The 16,757-nt window shown below is 50.8% G+C and overlaps 1 protein-coding gene across 1 annotated transcript in view; it reads left to right on the top strand.

Moving 5' to 3' along the window:
• The window catches only part of ASTN2 (astrotactin 2), a 309,920-nt gene that overhangs the window by 278,966 nt on the left and 14,197 nt on the right, over positions 1-16,757 (top strand). Inside the window, exon 20 of the mRNA XM_056505281.1 lies at positions 1,641-1,782. Within this exon, the coding sequence (XP_056361256.1) occupies positions 1,641-1,782 (142 nt within the window). The remainder of the gene's footprint in view (positions 1-1,640; positions 1,783-16,757) is intronic.

The raw sequence follows: 16,757 nt of genomic DNA on the forward strand, positions 1-16,757 counted from the left end.
CCCCAATCCAGCCCAACATCATAGGAAAAGGGATGGAAATGAAAATTGGAATTGAGTAATAGGGGCTTGTTTGTTTGCTTAAACCATAAACCCAGAGCTGAGGGACTTGCTGAAGGCTGGGCAGCGCTCGTGACTTCCAGGCAGGGATTTTCCTGCTGCCAACCCAACCTGCCTGTTGAGTTGTCTTGGGATTTGGGACAGACCTGCGTCCAGGAGCTGGGTTGAAATACAGAGGCTGGTGACAGAGCTGCCTGGAAAAGTTTGGAAAGAACAAGTTGTGCTGGGAGCATTAAAATGAATAATTAAGGCTTGGATTCCTTCAGGGAGGAAAAGAATTTATTGCTGCTCTTTTCTCTAGCCAAGGGGGACATTTGTTACTGAGTTGTGTATTTTGAGACAAGACGCAAATGCAGTTTAGGGGGCTGGGGATGAGGGGATTTTTTTTCTTCTACCTGGGTAATTCAGCTTCACAGTGGGATGTTCTGGGCTAATTATACCACTGGCTTGTTCCTTAGGGTCTGTACCAAGAACTGGACTGGTGCTTCCTTTCAGTACTCCTCAGTCACTTTTGCCTTTAGAAAAACAAAGTGCTGAGAAGGGAATTCCCCTCCTCCTCCCTCTGCCATGATGTCTTGACATTTCCACATGCACAAGGTACCCAGCACAGCAATCTGGGCCCAGGCTGGCTCACACCAGCATAACTATCACCTACAGCAGCCCTTGCTCCAGTTGCTGGGAATAGGGCACAGCCTGGGCAGCTGCTCTGTCTTATTTTCCTTTGTGGTACCTCAGGCTTTCAGTTACACCAGTGTGAAATGGGAATTAAATGCAATGAGCTCTAACCAATAGACAGGCTGCCCACTGCGAGGAGACAGGTTGCACAGCAGTGGACAGTCATGCCCAAAAACCTTAATAAATGGAGCGTTTTCAGTTTCAGCTGGGTCATGATCTAAGTGTTTAACAGACTTTATAAACCAGAAGACCAAAAAGAAAGGTTTTTCAGTATTTTTAATTAGTGTTTTTTTTTTTCTTCGAATGCTTATAAAAAAGCCAGTGTTCTTCAGCCTGACTGAAGGAGCTCCAGTCAGAGCTCCAGGAGCTGGCAGGGTGCAGATGAAAGGGAATGCAAAGCTACTGGCTGTCACTGAATTAGAGGGGGAAAAAACCCATCACATTGAGAGCAATTCCACCCAAGCACAAAAAATTCTTTGCTATTAGTCCAACATAGCAGAAACACCTTTTGCTGTGGCAGGTAATTTTTGGAAAAGGCCATGCCCTGTTTAAGAGCAAGGACAGGACATCCCTGTTTAGCCAGGCTTGCAGATCTTCTGGGGCCCTTCCTGGATGGCTGTGCCTGCAGTGTCTGCAGTGAGGCCATACATCCCCTCTGTGCTGTGATTGCAGCTGGCCAAGCAGTGACTGAGCCCTGCTCCCCATTCCTGCAAAGGTCCCTGGTGGCCCAGGTGTGTTTCCTATTTGCTTTGTCCATAGGTGACATGGGACATGCCACAGCCACAGCCAGCTGCCCTTTGTTGATTGTTTGTCCTTTGTAGAGATGTTCTACAGAGATTTTTGAATGGTCAGCAGTAATTCTACACCTGTATTGATGTTCTGGTCTCTCTCCTCTCTTTGCTCTGCAGGAGAATCCTTGAGCTTTGCCGATGATTTGCTCTCTGGCCTCGCAACCTCCTGTGTGGCAGCGGGTCGGAGCCACGGGGATGTGCCTGAAACCAGCCTCTATTCAGTCATTTTCAAGTGCCTGGAACCAGATGGTCTGTACAAGTAAGGAGAGACACGTGGGGAGCTGCTGGGGGCAAGGAGGGATCTCCAACACTGCTATTGAATTGTTATTGACCTTTCTGGTCAGCACTGTGTTGCACCAGACACGGGGCAAATGGTCAGACTTTTCCTGTTGATTTGGGTGTTGCTCACAGCTGGTGAACTGGAAAACCAGTGACTGCCAGTACAGTGCTGGAGCACTGGGAATCAGTGGGACACTCTACTTCCAGTATTCTGGGATTCCAAGTCCCTGCCTGGTGGACAGCCTTGTCTCTCATGGATGAACTAAGCTGATGTGGTCAGGTTGGAGCAAGTTGCCTGGTGGGATGAAATAGATGTCAAAAGTGTGACAGGTGTTTATAAGTTGCTGTTTCTCTTAGTAGCACATATTTCAGATGAGAGAGACACCAAATCCTTCTGCCCACCACCCACGTATTGTGGACACTTCAGTCTTCTTTTTGGGGTTTGAATTTTCTGTTTTAATCTTGTGGATTAATTAGTTTCCAGAACAGATCTGAATTTTAACTTCTGCTTTAGTATCATTTGGACAGGGTCTGGTCTTTCCAATCTGGCTCATTAGCCAGGGCATCCTCAGTCTTGAGAGGGATATCAGGAGTCAGATCAGTAAGAGAGGAAAAATAGAGCAAAGAGGCAAGGAGACAGAGGAGAGACAGAGCAAGCAAGAGAGAAACACCCAGGGCTTAATGTCAGAGTGACTGCAATAATTAAAACACATTTTGTAGTGAGTAATGAAACTTTTTATGGGACCACAAAAGCATTTAAAGTGAGAGCTGGCAAACAGTCTGTCAGCGAGAACTTTTTAAGACCTTGATTAATACTTTCCCTCCACCACCCCCCAGTTAAGCATGTTGACAGCCTCCAAAGCCTTTATTGCACATCCCTGGAGCAGGGCTGCCTCCAGGAGTGGCCTCCAAGTGATACCTCTTGCCATTTAATAGTATCAGACATTTTCTTGTTAAATATCTATAATGCATAAATATAATTATTTATATCTCTGGGAACTGGGCTGCTCTGAAAAGGTGCCAGGGAGAGGCTGGAGCAACCACAGAGCTTGCTAAGAACCCAACCCTATAAAACTGGCCTGTTGTGATCTCTCAGCTCCCAGCTGCCAGGGGCACTGGGAGAGGGGAGAGCCACTGGTTTTGATGGAGGCTGCTGCCTTGGTGAGCACAGGGAGCTGGGAGCCAGCAGGTCTGGCCCTTGGGCAGCCTGGGCTGCCAAGCCATCTTCCCCATCTGCCAGGCAGGGGCAATTGCACTCACCCATCGCTTCAGGGGCTCTGTGATCTAATTCCTGATGTCTGCAAAGGGCTGGGACAGCCTTGGGTGGGAGGCACAGGGCTTTGCCCAGGGTTTTGTCATCCCTGTGGTCAAAGCCAGGCTTCTGCTTCCCAGCCCCAAGGCACATTGCCATGGAGGTGCTCAGCAGAGCTGGCAAAGCCCTGTGCCCTGGGGGTGGCTCCTGCTCTGTGGATGCCCCTGGGCAAGAGACAGCAGCTTTTGTGGGGAGCCAGGGCTGCAGGCAGCCAGCAGGCAGCAGTCCCCTGGCACCAGGGAGCTCTGGAGCTTGTCCTGTGTGGGGACAGGCCCCGGGGTGATGCACAGCCCTGGCTCTGTCCCACAGCTAATGCTCAGCAGGGCTTGGCTCTCAGCTCCTGGGCGGTGCACACAGAGCACATGGACGGGCACATGTTGCTCTGGGCACCTCTGGGGCACAGACACACGTTCCTGGGCATCCAAAAAATATGCATGTGGGCACACCACTCCTGGCTGGCTGCTGCTGCCTGCCCCAGCACGTGGCATGGACTGAGAACCCCTTCTCCACGCTGGCATGAGCTGCTGTGGGTCCTGTCTGCCCAGCACACACCCATCCTGGGCTTGCTCCATCCTGGGCCCTACCCAGCCTGTTTACTGGGCATTCTCAGATGCACAGGCACCCCCATTAAATATTCCTCTGCTCAGATGTCCACAGGGTTGCAACACAGCATGAAGAAAGCCAGAGCAGTGAAATGTGAGGCTAACGCTGCTCTGCGCCCGCACAGACAGAACAACAACACAGGCACGGGCACGGGGTCATTTCTTAAATTGAATTTCTTCTGCTTGTTTCATTTGTTTCTGTGGAAAAATAGCTATCTGTAATAGCTCTGGGCTGGGTATAATCCTGATTATAGCCACTCACAGGGCTCTGTGCTGTTCTCTAGGCTGGGAGGTAAGCACACAGTCTGCTGCATCAGAGCTCTTCAAAAACAAATTATTTGCTTCTGCAGTAGTCTGAGGGTATCACATAACCCTAGCAAGTGGAGTGGAAGATCATGGGAGTCTCTTCTGCCCTATAAATGTGTCAAACATTCTATCCCTTTTCTTCTGTAGTACCTACAGCAATTAACTCTGCTATGCACCATTCATTTGGAGTACTACCAGCCTGAGATCAAAGCTGGGCTGGAGTATGAAAACAAACCCAAAAAATGTTCTACAAGCAAACAAATAAACAAAGTCTGATTGATTCCTTTGCTTTTGAGACTTCTGCAATTCCAAAACATAAATGAACAAAAGGAGAACTAATTTCTTTGTCCTTTGCAGTTTCAGTCTGACAAAAAAATATGTTGCCTGTCAGCCTTTTCTTCCCTTTGCCTTTAACACATTGGGGTTAAGATGCCAGTCCCTACATAGAGGGTTTTCCAGGGAAAGCAGATCATGTGAACAAAGACACGTGCCCAAAGGCTCGTGTACACATGTGGACACCCCTGCCAGTCTGCCACTCGTGGAGATCCATGGAGATGGGAATGTTCTCCCATGGACCTACACAGGCATGCTGAGGGTGGTCCTTAAAGACTGTTGAGTTTTGTTGTAGTTTTAAATAGCAGAAATCTTGCATTTTTGTGAAATGGAGAAGGGGTTGCTCTCCCACAAGGTCAGCTAAACCAGAGCTGTCTGTCAAGCTTCCTCCCAGGTGGATCTGGAAGAAGATGAGGTGAGGAGGGCAGAGGGAGAGATGTTGATGTGTCTGTGAAGTGCTCACCTTGCATGGACCAGCCAGCCTGGACAGCAGCCAGTGCCACTCAGATGGATGATTTGGGAGCCTTGGGAGCACCAGACTTTGACAGGCAGCTTGTGATGAACCAAAACCAAAACAACAGTGAGGAGAAAGGGCTCTGGCTTGTCTCAGAGATCAAACTCAGCTTGGAGGACTGAGCACCCCACAGACCCATCCAATCTCTTTCCCTGGGCACCCCAGAGCCTAGCTGAGCCTTCAGCCCAGCTCATCCATCTCAGCTCTCACCCCAGTGCTCAGGGAGTGCCTGGGGATGCCTCATGGCTGAGCTGTACCCAGTTGGCTACCAGAAGGAATCTTTGCCAGCCCAGCACGTTTGCTTCAGACACTTGGGGAGACACCAAACATCCCTCAGCCAAAAAGGGAAATTCTGGAAAGGGAAATGAAAACCCCCTCCAGCTCCTCAATGGAGCTGCAGTGCAAACACACCAACTTCTTCCCTGCGCCACAGATACTATAATTATAGATTAGATTAAATCCCAATGTTTCACTTTATTTACATTCCTGACCTAGCCTATTCATTTCCAGTGTTTGTGCCAAGAATCAGCACAAAATTTACTGGAAATAATATGGAAGTCATCAGGATTCCTTCCAGAGCCTTTCCTTGGAGTGTGTTCATATGCTGTGAAGAAGCCTTGACTTTACATTCCCTTTGCTGGCTCAGATGGGGTTTCCCCAGGGTGAGCATGAACCAGCCCAAAGGCTCTGGGAGAGCATGTTTCAGGGGTGTTGGAAACCTCTTCCTGGGGTTGAAGATTCAGGGCTGCTGTTGGAGGGAAGGGGGCTCAGTCAGAGCTCAGAATGACAACATGAGGCTTCCATCTGCAGCCAGGACCCATCAAGTCCTGCCCAGGCAGTGCCACCCTCTGTAGGGTCTGCAAGCCATTGACTCAGGTTGAGACAACATGGAACATCCCTTTTGTGGTGAACTTAAGGAAAAAGGCAGAGGTGTGGAGCAGGGAGAACCATCAGAGCATGGAGAGGCAGTGGCTGAGATCCCACAGGCTGAACGTGCTGAAGGAGCTGGCCCAGAGCAAGGCTGATGAATGCAGAGTGACCTCTGCCGTGTGCATAGCTGGGATAAAGAGTGGAACAGAAAACCCCTGGTGCTTAAGAGTGTGTTAATGCTGGCAGCAGTCCCCTGCTCCTTGTATGATGCTAATTGTTGTTGTTGGTCTTTGGTCAGGAAGACACGTGAATGCAATCGGAGACAGATCCCAAAAAGCTCAGTGGCATGGGTTAAAACACATCTGTTACAGCCCTTGGCTGGGTCCCCTGTGTGCACAGGAGCTGTGCTGCTTCCTTGAATCCCCCTCTCCCATTCCACGTGCTCTCCAGCTTCCCAGAGCTGAGTTGTAGCTGCTCCTCAGGCATTCCTGGCTTGAGGAAGCTCAGACAAGGCAAGTCAGGAGCTGAACAGGTGCTAAACCCTGAGCCTGCACTCCAAATGCAGCTCATTCTTTCTCAGCACTTTGGGGCTGTGCAGAGCCAGGCTGCCCAAAGGCTGGCTCAGGTGTGTGGTTGTTCTTGCTGAAGTGAGTCCAGCATGGAGCCCTCTGGGCTCACCTGGGCTGTGTGTGGGTCACTGGCTTGCAGGGCATTGGCCCCATGAAGGATGGTGTGTACAGGGAGGTCAGGGGTTCAGCAGGAGGATATCATCTCTCTGCACTGATTTTCATCCAGTCCCATTTATGGAGGTGGGTTGGGCTCCTGCTGAGGTTCCAGCATCTAAAAACCACAGGGAAGGCATTCATTGTTTTTTTCACAGCCAGTCAAATCTGGGAGCTTTTCTCAGCTTCACTATTTACTCTGCTGAGGGATTTAATGAGATAATTTTGTCTTGCTTCCATCATTGCCTGTTTACCTGTCCCCTTTAAAAACCCAGGTTTTAATCTTGTGCTGTCTTTGTGTGCAGCCTGGCCTGGGTGCCTCAGACCAAGGTCTCCAGGTGCTGCTGCAGTGTTGCTACACTGACTATTTGCCATCACCCCTCTAAAAGTTGTGTTTGTACCTGGATCTTCATTCTGATCTGTCTCTGCCACCAATACTCAACCACCTGGGACAGATCTGGAGCCAGGAGATGCCTTTCTCTCACCTCAGTAGAACCTTCTTCTTTAGTATCTGCCAATTTTATGGATGTCACACATCTTTTTCTGAAAGATCAGGTTTTCCTTCCCAAATTCTCTGCCTCTGCTCATACCTGCCACAGGGAGCAACAGAACAGCTTCTGCTGTCTCCCATGGCCATCTCCTCTCTGCCCCTTCCTCAGGACAGTCAGATTGAAACAACATTACTGGTTTTGTCCCCAAAAACTGCCAGTATCTAAATCCCAAACCTGTCTGTGTCCAGACCCATTCATGTCTCTCTGGAGGTGGCTGGAGAAGGCTGGCAGTGAGGAAAAGGAAGGAGGAAGAGGCATGGAGGGGTTATTTTGTGGGGTATTGCAGCTGGGTGAGTCTGTCAATATAGGATTATTCCTGGGAATGGCAATGAGGTGGAGAGGTAGATTTTGGCCTCTTTGCCTGTTGGTAGACAAATGGATCTTTACAGTTCCACCTTTTTCCCATCAGAAATCCCATATCACCACCCCCTTTTAGTCACAGGCTTGGAGAGTATTCTTATTCCTGACTGTAGGAACCAAACTTTGCTCCACATCCAAGTCTTATCTCATGGACTAATGGGAGAGGGAGTGCAAGAGCTGTGATATAAATATCAACACGGGCGTTGCTGGCTTTGATTTGCTCCAAGCCAGCCAAACCTGCATCGTGCTACTGCCTTGGAGCCATTTGTTTTGTTCATCTGGTCTTCATGGTGCAGAGCACCCTCGTCCTGAAGGCTGGAAAGCCTGAGGGCCAAGTTGGTTTGATCCTGACAGCACAGTTTGAACTCACTCCTGTTCCAGGACACAAGCAACACAGGACACACCCTGCTTCTTTTTTATCTTGTAGAGAAGAAGGGAGTGAGGAGAAGGACAAATGTCCTTGTTTCCTAACAAGGGGAACTGGAAAGGAATGGTGTGACATGCCTGTAGCTCCTCAGTCCTAGGGCTGAGCAGATGGGAGGGATGGCTGTGCTCACATTTCACTAAACCCCACTTCAGGAGAACACTTAGGAGAATTGCCTTTTTGGTCAGGTGATTAAGAGATGCTCCCTGCAAAAAATTGTATTCTCTTCCTGATTTCCTTTTATTCTCTTTATTCTCTTCCTGATTTCCTTGTGGTCCTCTGGGACCCAGGTACCTGAGAGTGGGAAGTCTGGCAGCTGCCCTACACCCACAGCAGCTCAACCTGATATTTCCAGATAACTCAAGATTTGGGCTTATTCAGGCTTTAAAGAGTGGCCAAAAGCAGCATAGTTCTGTCCACAAACATGCCTGAGGAGGAGTGTGACCAGCTCCTGTGGTGCCCAGGTGTTCAGTCACTGCTGAGCCCACAGGTCCTATCTGAACCCAGAACCACCCCAGTCATTCAGTCAGCTCAGACTCTGGATGGGATCCCAGGTCCCCAAAGGTGCAGATATTTGGCAGTGATCCCTGAATAAAAAGATAAGTCACAAACTAATACCACTTGCCCATCTTTTTGTCCACTCTCAAAAGCAAAGTTTGGATGCCATGAGCTGCAAGTTCAGTCTCAGCTCAGCCCAGCAGTGTGCATTTCTCCCACATGTGGCTGCAAGTCCATAATACTAGTCTAAATTTATTTTTTTGTTTCATTTTTCCAAAGGACACCTGCAGTACAACCCAGCCCATCCTTTTCTTGTAACAACAACAGCACAGAGAGTCCTTCACCAATCTTATCTCCCAGAGAGAGACAGCACTTAGAGAGAACACTTAGTTATTGTAATTTTCCTTTTGTGTGTGTTATTTATTAAAAAATAAAAAAAATTACTTTTAATCTCTGACTTGTGCAGAGCATTACATCAGTAAGCACCCACCTCCTGATCATGCCAAACTGGAATTTATCAGCACAAAGTGACCTCCCCAGCTCTGCCACCCCTCAGGGCCATGGCTCTTTCCCAGAGGAACTGGGAGTTTCTGCAGGGAGTTTGTCACAGGAGAGCTGTGGCCAATGGGGCCCAGATCTCAAATGGCCTTTAATTTATTCCTTGGGCTTTGGGTTGTTTCCCTCTTGCCTGTGTTTGTAAAAGTATCCAGTACATTGAGACATCTCCATTTTGGGAGCATCATCTTCAAGGCTTCCCCATCAGAGCCACAGCTGCCCTTGGCTTCAGCTGAATTTGTGACACTGTAAAACAGATATCAAAAAAGTTACCTCAAAGTAGCTGCTTCTTGCTGAGTTTTCCCACCTATAAAACAGACATACTAAAACTGAACCACACCCTTTGCTGGGCTTCCAGTACAGGGAGGAGATCCACAGTAAAATGGGGGAATAATGAGAGGAGCAGCTGCTGGCTGCAGAGATGGCACCTGTGGTGAGGTGGGGCTTGCTGTGGGTGATGCCCTGTGCTGAACTCTGGCCCTTTGGTCTCTGCTTGGTCACCCCCATGTGATGCCACTCCCAAGGACATTTCCTTGGAGTGCCTTCAGAGCAATTGCTGCCACCACACGTGCCCTCATGGCTCCTGCTCACCTCAACACACGCTTGCTTCCCTCATCAGGAATGAGATCAATTTGATTATACAGCAATATGGTTTCTGTTATGAGAAGGGGGAAAATATTACCCTGGCTTTCACAAAAAAAACCCTCGGAGCCAAAGCTTATGTCATGGTGTAAAAGTTTCTAAGAAAAAAAAAAGAAGTAGGGTCTGTGGGATGCTGTTCAAGGGGTGATGGATGGAGGGGCCAGTGGGGTCCTGTTTGCACTGGATGGAGCTGGGTGTGGAGACTGCCCTGGCAGGATGGGTGTGAAGGGAGCTAAAGCTGGGTCACAGGGACATGCTGTCCAAACACATCATTGGGTGCATCTTGCCACAGCTCTGTGCTCTCATACCCCTGGATCAGGGTCTGCTGCTTGTCTTCCATCTTTTCTCCTCTTGATTTCTTCCAGGGAAACTGTAAGGCAGCCCATGGCAGCAGCAACCTGAGCTAGGTCTGCAGCGTGCCAGTTTTCTCCTTCCCTCTGAGCATCTCCCACTGCCCTGCAGCTACAGGAGTGGCCTTCCCCCTAATCTCATTGCACAACCCCAAACACAAGGCCCTGGGATTCTTTCATGTTTTCCTTCCCTCTGGTTTGCACCATTGCAACATCCCAGTCTTCCAGCCTTTCTGGGCAGGTCTGTGGGGATGTGTCCTGTGCCCACCCCATGGAATGAAGCCCATCCCAGAGAATGAAGCACACCCCATAGAATGAAGCACACCCCATAGAATGAAGCCCATGGCATGAAACCCACCCCACAGCATGCAGCCCACCTGCATCACCCCACACACACCTCCCAAGCTCTTCCAGGACACCTCCAGCTCTGTCCCTGCCTCGTACCTGCTGCCCTGCCACAAGCTAAATTGTTTTCCAAGTGGAAACATGAGTTGAAGGATTAACTCCACAAGGGCCTTCCCGTGCAATGCACGGGGATTAAATATTTATGTTGGCAAAAAGCATGTAATGGGCAGCTCCAGATCAGAGATAATGAAATTGAGGTGTGTGGAGAAAGCAGGGGGAGGCAGGGGGCTTGCAGGAGCAGACAGGAGAGGGACCCAAGTGGGTTGTAGTATGTGTGCCTGGGCAATCACTTTTGGTTTTATTAATACCCCACCTGTTTGTGGGGGGACCCCAGCCCCATTACTGGGAGCTCTGCAGGGCAACAGGGAGTGCAGGAATCAGGCATTCCCATTCCTTGTGTGCACACCAGGAATTGTCACCCTTTCACTTAGAGCCACCTGAACTGAAGGGGGGCAGGCTGAGTGGAGAGTAGGGATGAGACCCTCTCTGTGCCATCTGCAAAAGATGCACAATCCTAAATCATTAATAGCAGTGATACAGGATCTTCCAGAGCACTGCAGTCAAGGTTATTTACCGGTGACTGTATCCTATCAGGCAGCAATGTGGTTTGGATTATAGGGAGGGCTCCTGATCAGGTCAGGAGAAGGCTCATGGCAGCAACCACAGCACGAGCAGGAAGGCAAATGAGAGATTCCACGGTGGATGTTGGGATGGGCACAGGGGAGCACAGGGAGCGTGGCCAAGGAGAGGTGATGTAGGAAGGAAGACCTTCCTCTGCTGCAGGAGGAAAACAAGGAGTGCACGCAATGCCAAAAGCTGCTGCTCTTTCTCAACTCATTATTTTTATCAGACAACAACATCTCCCTCTTTCCACCCAACAACAAATATCGCAGAAGGCGGCACAAGGCGGGTGGGAGTCCTGTGCAGGGCCGTGGGACCCTGGCCAGCCCCGGGGCCTCCAGGGAGGGGTGAAACGAGGCATGAATGGAGTGTTAGGAGAGAATGGAAATGCACTGGCTCCCAGGCCGGCTCTCCTGCGGGGGGTCCCTTGCTCACGATGACAGCGCTGCCTCTCACAAACACGCATTTCCTCATCCCCATTTGTTCCTCTCTCTTGTGCAATCTCTTGTACCAGACGGGAATGGGAGTGAGTCCCACTGGTACGTGAATGTGTTACAAAAAACCTTCCCACCCTGCCACCAACGAAGTACTGAGAAAGAACAACAGGGTTTACAAGGGAAAAAAAAATAATAGAGAAAGAAAAGAAAGAAGGGGCAGCTGGATGGATTTGCTACTGGCCATGACTTATTGTTCTGAGTGTAAACTCAAGGGCATGGCTGTGCTGGTAGTCTGCAGCATCAACCAGCACTCAGGAGCCCCACTGCACTTGGTGCTCTGCACCGCTCTGGGAAATGGATGCTTCTTCACCAAATAATTTTCCTGGGTGGAAAACTTGTGACAAAAATAGAGGCAAAGTAACTTGACTAAGATCACATAGTGCTGAAATCAACAGATATCCCAGCTTCAGCCTGCCCAGCACCATTCCTCGTGCTGGGTTGTTTCACTTGGGGTGTGTGAGCAGCACTGCTGCTGCTGCCAGTCCCTGGGCATGGACCAGGCTGCCCTTCCCAGTCCACACTGCTGGGACAGAGCCCAACTAGGCTGAGGTGGGACACTAAGGTGCAGGAACACGGGCTATCCCCACCATCAAACACATCTTCTGGAATGCTGGTGGAAGTTAGAATGTCTCCTGGACCTGGGCTGCTAGAGCAGGGATGGAGGATCAGCTGTAGCTACAGAGCAAGAAAAGCTGCAGGGAGTTGCAATCCATTCCTGCAGAGAGAAAAACAAGGGAAGAAACCTGCAGGGAGTGATGCCTCTGGAGCAGCATTTGCAGGAGAGCAGGGCTGGCTCCACACATCTGGAAGCTCCCAGTACAGTCATTGCAATGACAAGGGGCTCTCCCATGGTGCAGGACAGCAGTCTCCAGTCCTGGCTTCTGGGGTAGCAGGGCTCTGGCTCTGGGCTGGCTGGCTGTATAGCCACCATTTCAATAAAGAAATGATTAAAAGGGGGTGGGGAGGGGGGAAAGAAAACCCCAAAACATCTGTTTTACTTCAAATCAGGGAAGATTCCTTTGCTTGCAAGGAATGTGTAAATCACGGCGGGCTGGGAGATGTGCATAGCCCTGCCTGAAAGCTCCTCTACTTCAAACGAATTCTAACATGCTTACTGGGATTTTGTTTTTATTATTTGTTTCGGGCCCCCCTGCCCCCCCATCCTGCCCTCCACCCTCTCTGTCTGCCTGCTGGAACTGTGGGAATCTCCTGCCCACTGCCAGTTCCTTGCCCTGTGCCCCTGGATTTGGGGGCCTTGGGGCACAGGGACAGCGGGCACTACAGGTCTGGCTGGCATCCTGCTGGCTGCCACAGAGCATCCCTGCCTGCCACCATCTCCATGCCAACACTGAGGCCATTGCAGGGCCCTGTTGGCTGCCCTTGAGCTCCCAGAGCCCAGCTGGAGTTTGTCTCTTTGGGATTGTGCCTGGGGTGCTCAGAGGGTCCCTCTCTCCCGTTATTGCTGGGCTTTGTTTTGCCCTGTTGCCTGTGGAAGGTGAACCCAGGGCTGGCCAGCAGTGCTGGGGACAAACCCAACAGAGGCAGATCCAGAGCTCTGCCCTCAGGGGTGCACAGCTCTCTGAGCCAGCTCACTAAGGTGAATGTCCCTTGGGCTGAGGACAGGCTCTGCTCCCTGCAGTCAGAGCAGCCCTTGCCTTTCTTCTGCAAGCAGGGGCCCTACTGTGGTGGCTTTTATAAGGACAGTCAGCCATCGACTGGCTTGTCATGGACCACCCACTGCTCCTCAGATGACACTGCCTTTTGAAGTCACTACCAGCCCGGGCTGGATTTCAACCAGCACTGCAGATGAAGCCAAGCCCCCAGGAGAATGAGAACAAGCCATACCAAGGGGATCTCCAGGGGTAGCAAGCTGTGGAGTGTCTGGTTCTTGTTTAGAGGGACTATGAGGTTGGGAGGGGCAAAGATTTCCCAATTTGCCAGGGGTCACAACCTTCCTCTCGCCCATGTCCCCAGGGCCTGTGATGGCCAAGCTCTGCAGAGTGTTGGTAGGGTGAGCAGCAGGGATGGTTAGCTGTGAACATTCCCATTGTGGAGCTCCCTGCAGGGGTCCCGGGCTTTGCTTGTCTCTCCTTTCTCCTTGGCACATCTGGAGGAAGAGTATTCATTCTCTCTCTCCTTCTGAATATTTATTCCCTCTCTCCTGCTCATCCCCTGCAGCCCCAGCCATCCTGAGCACTGCTGTCTCTTCATGGAGGAGGATGGCAGCCATCCCATAAGTGGCCCAAGGAAGGTACTAAAGGGATGTGTCACTCTTGGGATAACACACCTGGCACACAGGACTAAAGCTGTGAGATGAGGCTGAAATCCACCCACCCACACATTCAGTACAAAGACAAGTGAAACTTACCCTAAAAGCAAAACTTACCCTCCAAGTCCAACCTCAACAGAGCTGGGTCTGGGGGCTGTGGGGTGTGGGGTGTCTGTGGCTGAGGGAACAGGTTTGGGGTGCCCCAAACTGATGGGGACAGCAGCAGGTATTGCACAGGACGAAGAGAGGATGTAGGTGCTGCCAGAGCATGCCCTGCCCTGAAGAGCTGGAGGGATTGATGTGAGTTGCAGCAGCCTTGCAAAGGGCAGGGCCTCGGGGGCATGTGGGATGCAGAGCCTGAGGAAAGCCCTCCTTGGCTGTGCCAAGGACAGCTCATCCATCACCAGCTCTCACTGATGCTCTGGAGCCAGAGCAGGACCAGCCCCTCAGCTGGCAGCCTTGGGCACAACCCCAGCTGTGGCACAGTAGGAATTGTTCCAGCAGCACAGGGAGTCAGAGGCAACTCATCTGACCTCTGTCCAAGGGCTGTGTTGGGCATCCCAGTAGAGCAGGAACTCTGGCACTTCACAGACTGTAATGAGCTGCTGTTGCTTCACTGGAGACAAAAGCACCAGCCTGCAGTGGCTTATTATCACCTCCTTCTGGTTCTTCACTCCACCAAGGGATGTTACAAATCACATTCTGGCTAACGTGGGACCTTCTGTGGCCTTTCCAGGCAGTGGGGGGAACACCTTTCCTCAAGCCCTGAGACAGACAGGGAAGATTGTGAATAGCTGGGCCAGTTCTTGCTGCATTGCCTTTAGAAGCACATCTGCAAATCTTCATCCTCACAGCCAGCAGGACGAAAGCAAGGACATGATGACTGCCAAGAAATGTGGACCTCAAACACCCTCTATCCATCCTCTCCAAAGCTGGTAATTCCGTGGTGATCCTGCTTTTTCTGCCATCGTCCTGCCTTCACAGCTGGGAGCCATCGCTGTGGGACACTGCAGAGTTCTGCTGGGGCATCTCCAAGCCAATTAAATCCTCCTTACTGCTTGGAGAGTGCCTAGAGCTAAAGCCCCAGTGTTGCAACACGAGCTGTGTTAATGTTATCTCGAGTCAGGGTGGCATTTTGGGTGTGCCACGCCAAGGAGCTGCTCTCTCATCCACAGCCCATCTCCATCAGGAGCTCCAAGCTTCTCTCCAGAGAAGATTGCTCTGCTCTTCCTTCTTCAGTGGGGTAAAGCTGCTCCTGAAAGGATGTACTCTGAGAGGAAGGGATGAGAGAGTCATTGCAGCAGCTGGCAAGGATCAGGGGGCACCAAGGAGGGAATCACAAGGCAAAGAAAAAGGCAAGGAGGGACAGTGGCACTGCTGGAGCTTTCAGCCCCGGGATGGTGATGAACACACGCTGGGGATGCAGCAGCCAGGAGCATGGCAGTGACCTTCCTGCACCTTCTGGATGAAGCCATGGCCTGGCTGGCATCTTCCCCTCCTTTCCAGTGGAACACGTTTTCCCCTAAGGCAGTCTTGGCACTGCTGCTCACAAGGTGTCCGGCTGGCAGAGGGGCTCCGGGGGAATCTTGGCCATCCAACACAGGCATCATTCAGGAGCAGGGCTCTTGGGAACAGAAGGTGGCCTGTGTATCAAGGCCTTCTTTCACAGCTATGCCAGTAATGGGAATCACTACTCTGGTGGGTTATTGACAGGGTTTTGTGAGAAATCTTGGGGAATTGAGAAGCCACATTTGAGGCTGAGAAGGTGAATGCCCTGCCGGGCATTTCTTTGTCAGGAAGACAATAGATCCAGGCAGTAGCAAGGAATGCAAGGATTTCTAATTAATTTCTTTCTTTCTTTCCCCTCACCCTTTGTTTTAATCTTGTTTAACAGGGATCTGAAACAAAAGGAGATTGATGAAGTCAAAGGAGGGACAGCTGAGCAAATCTGCATCATTAGTGCTCAGGTGCAGGTCATATGCTGCTGAGGGGTGGAGGGAACCATCACCCAAACCTGCCTACTCCAGGTTTTGGCTCTCTGTGGCCTCACAGTTCAGAGGGCAAGCCCAGGAGACCTGGGGCAGCACAGTGTGGGATGCTGTGACACCAAAGTGACTTCACCCCTGTAATTCATCAGCAATCACTGGCCTTGCCCTCCTCCCTGTGAGAAGTGCCATGCTCTCCAGTCGCTGTTTTTGGGCATGGCCATGGCATCTGCTGCAATTCAGGCAACCTTGCAGTGTGGATCACCCTGGGTGAATTTCCCAGGGTTGACACAAAGCAAAGATGGACCCCAGGCTGTGCAAGCCTGTCTCCAGCCCCACAGCAGCTCTACCAACCCTCATTGTCTCAGAAATCAAGTCTCCTCTGCCCTTTCCCAAGGTCTCTCTGCTCAAACAGCACCTTACTGTGCAGAGCAGCCTGTGCCTTTCTCCTGCCTCCTTCCTCCAGTATTTGATGAGCACTGTTTTTTCCACTTCCAAAAGGTATCAGACACCTGAGGCATGTCCTGCCAGGTACACCTGACAACTGTGGTCTGGTTTTGTTGGGAGGCATCTGTTGAAGGATAACAATTAGTCTTGCAGCATTTGCTGTCCCGGGAAATAAAAAAGAAGTGTGAATTGTGAGAACAGTTTATTGACAGCCCCAGGTATTGGTGTAATGGCAAGGCTTTGATACTCCAGCATGGCACCAGTTGCTGCTAACCTGTTCCTGCATCACACTGATGGCAGCAGGTCAGTTGCCACAGATGGTTAAAAGCAGCTCAGTTATGAAAGGTGCTTTTCTTGATTGGTAGAACAATGAGGAGAACTCTCTAAGAGATGGGAATTTTTTTCAAGATTGCACTGTTCACTATTTCCTTACCATGGAAAAGAGGAGCTGGAATCAAAGACAATGAACAACAGAAGACCCCTGTGGCAGTTGCAGCCCCAGGGAGATGGCACAGGGGTGACCACTGCCCTGTAAAGCTTTGCCCAAATCCCAAGCCTCCAGCAGGGCCTTTGGCAGGGATGCAGTGTGGTCAGGACACCAGCCCTCCCCTGGCACCATGGACATGGGCATGGAATGAGCAAGCCCATCAAATAGACCAAGAAATCATCTCCATGCCAAAACCACCCCCTGC

Source organism: Oenanthe melanoleuca, chromosome 17, assembly GCF_029582105.1.
Source record: "Oenanthe melanoleuca isolate GR-GAL-2019-014 chromosome 17, OMel1.0, whole genome shotgun sequence".
NCBI lineage: Eukaryota > Metazoa > Chordata > Aves > Passeriformes > Muscicapidae > Oenanthe > Oenanthe melanoleuca.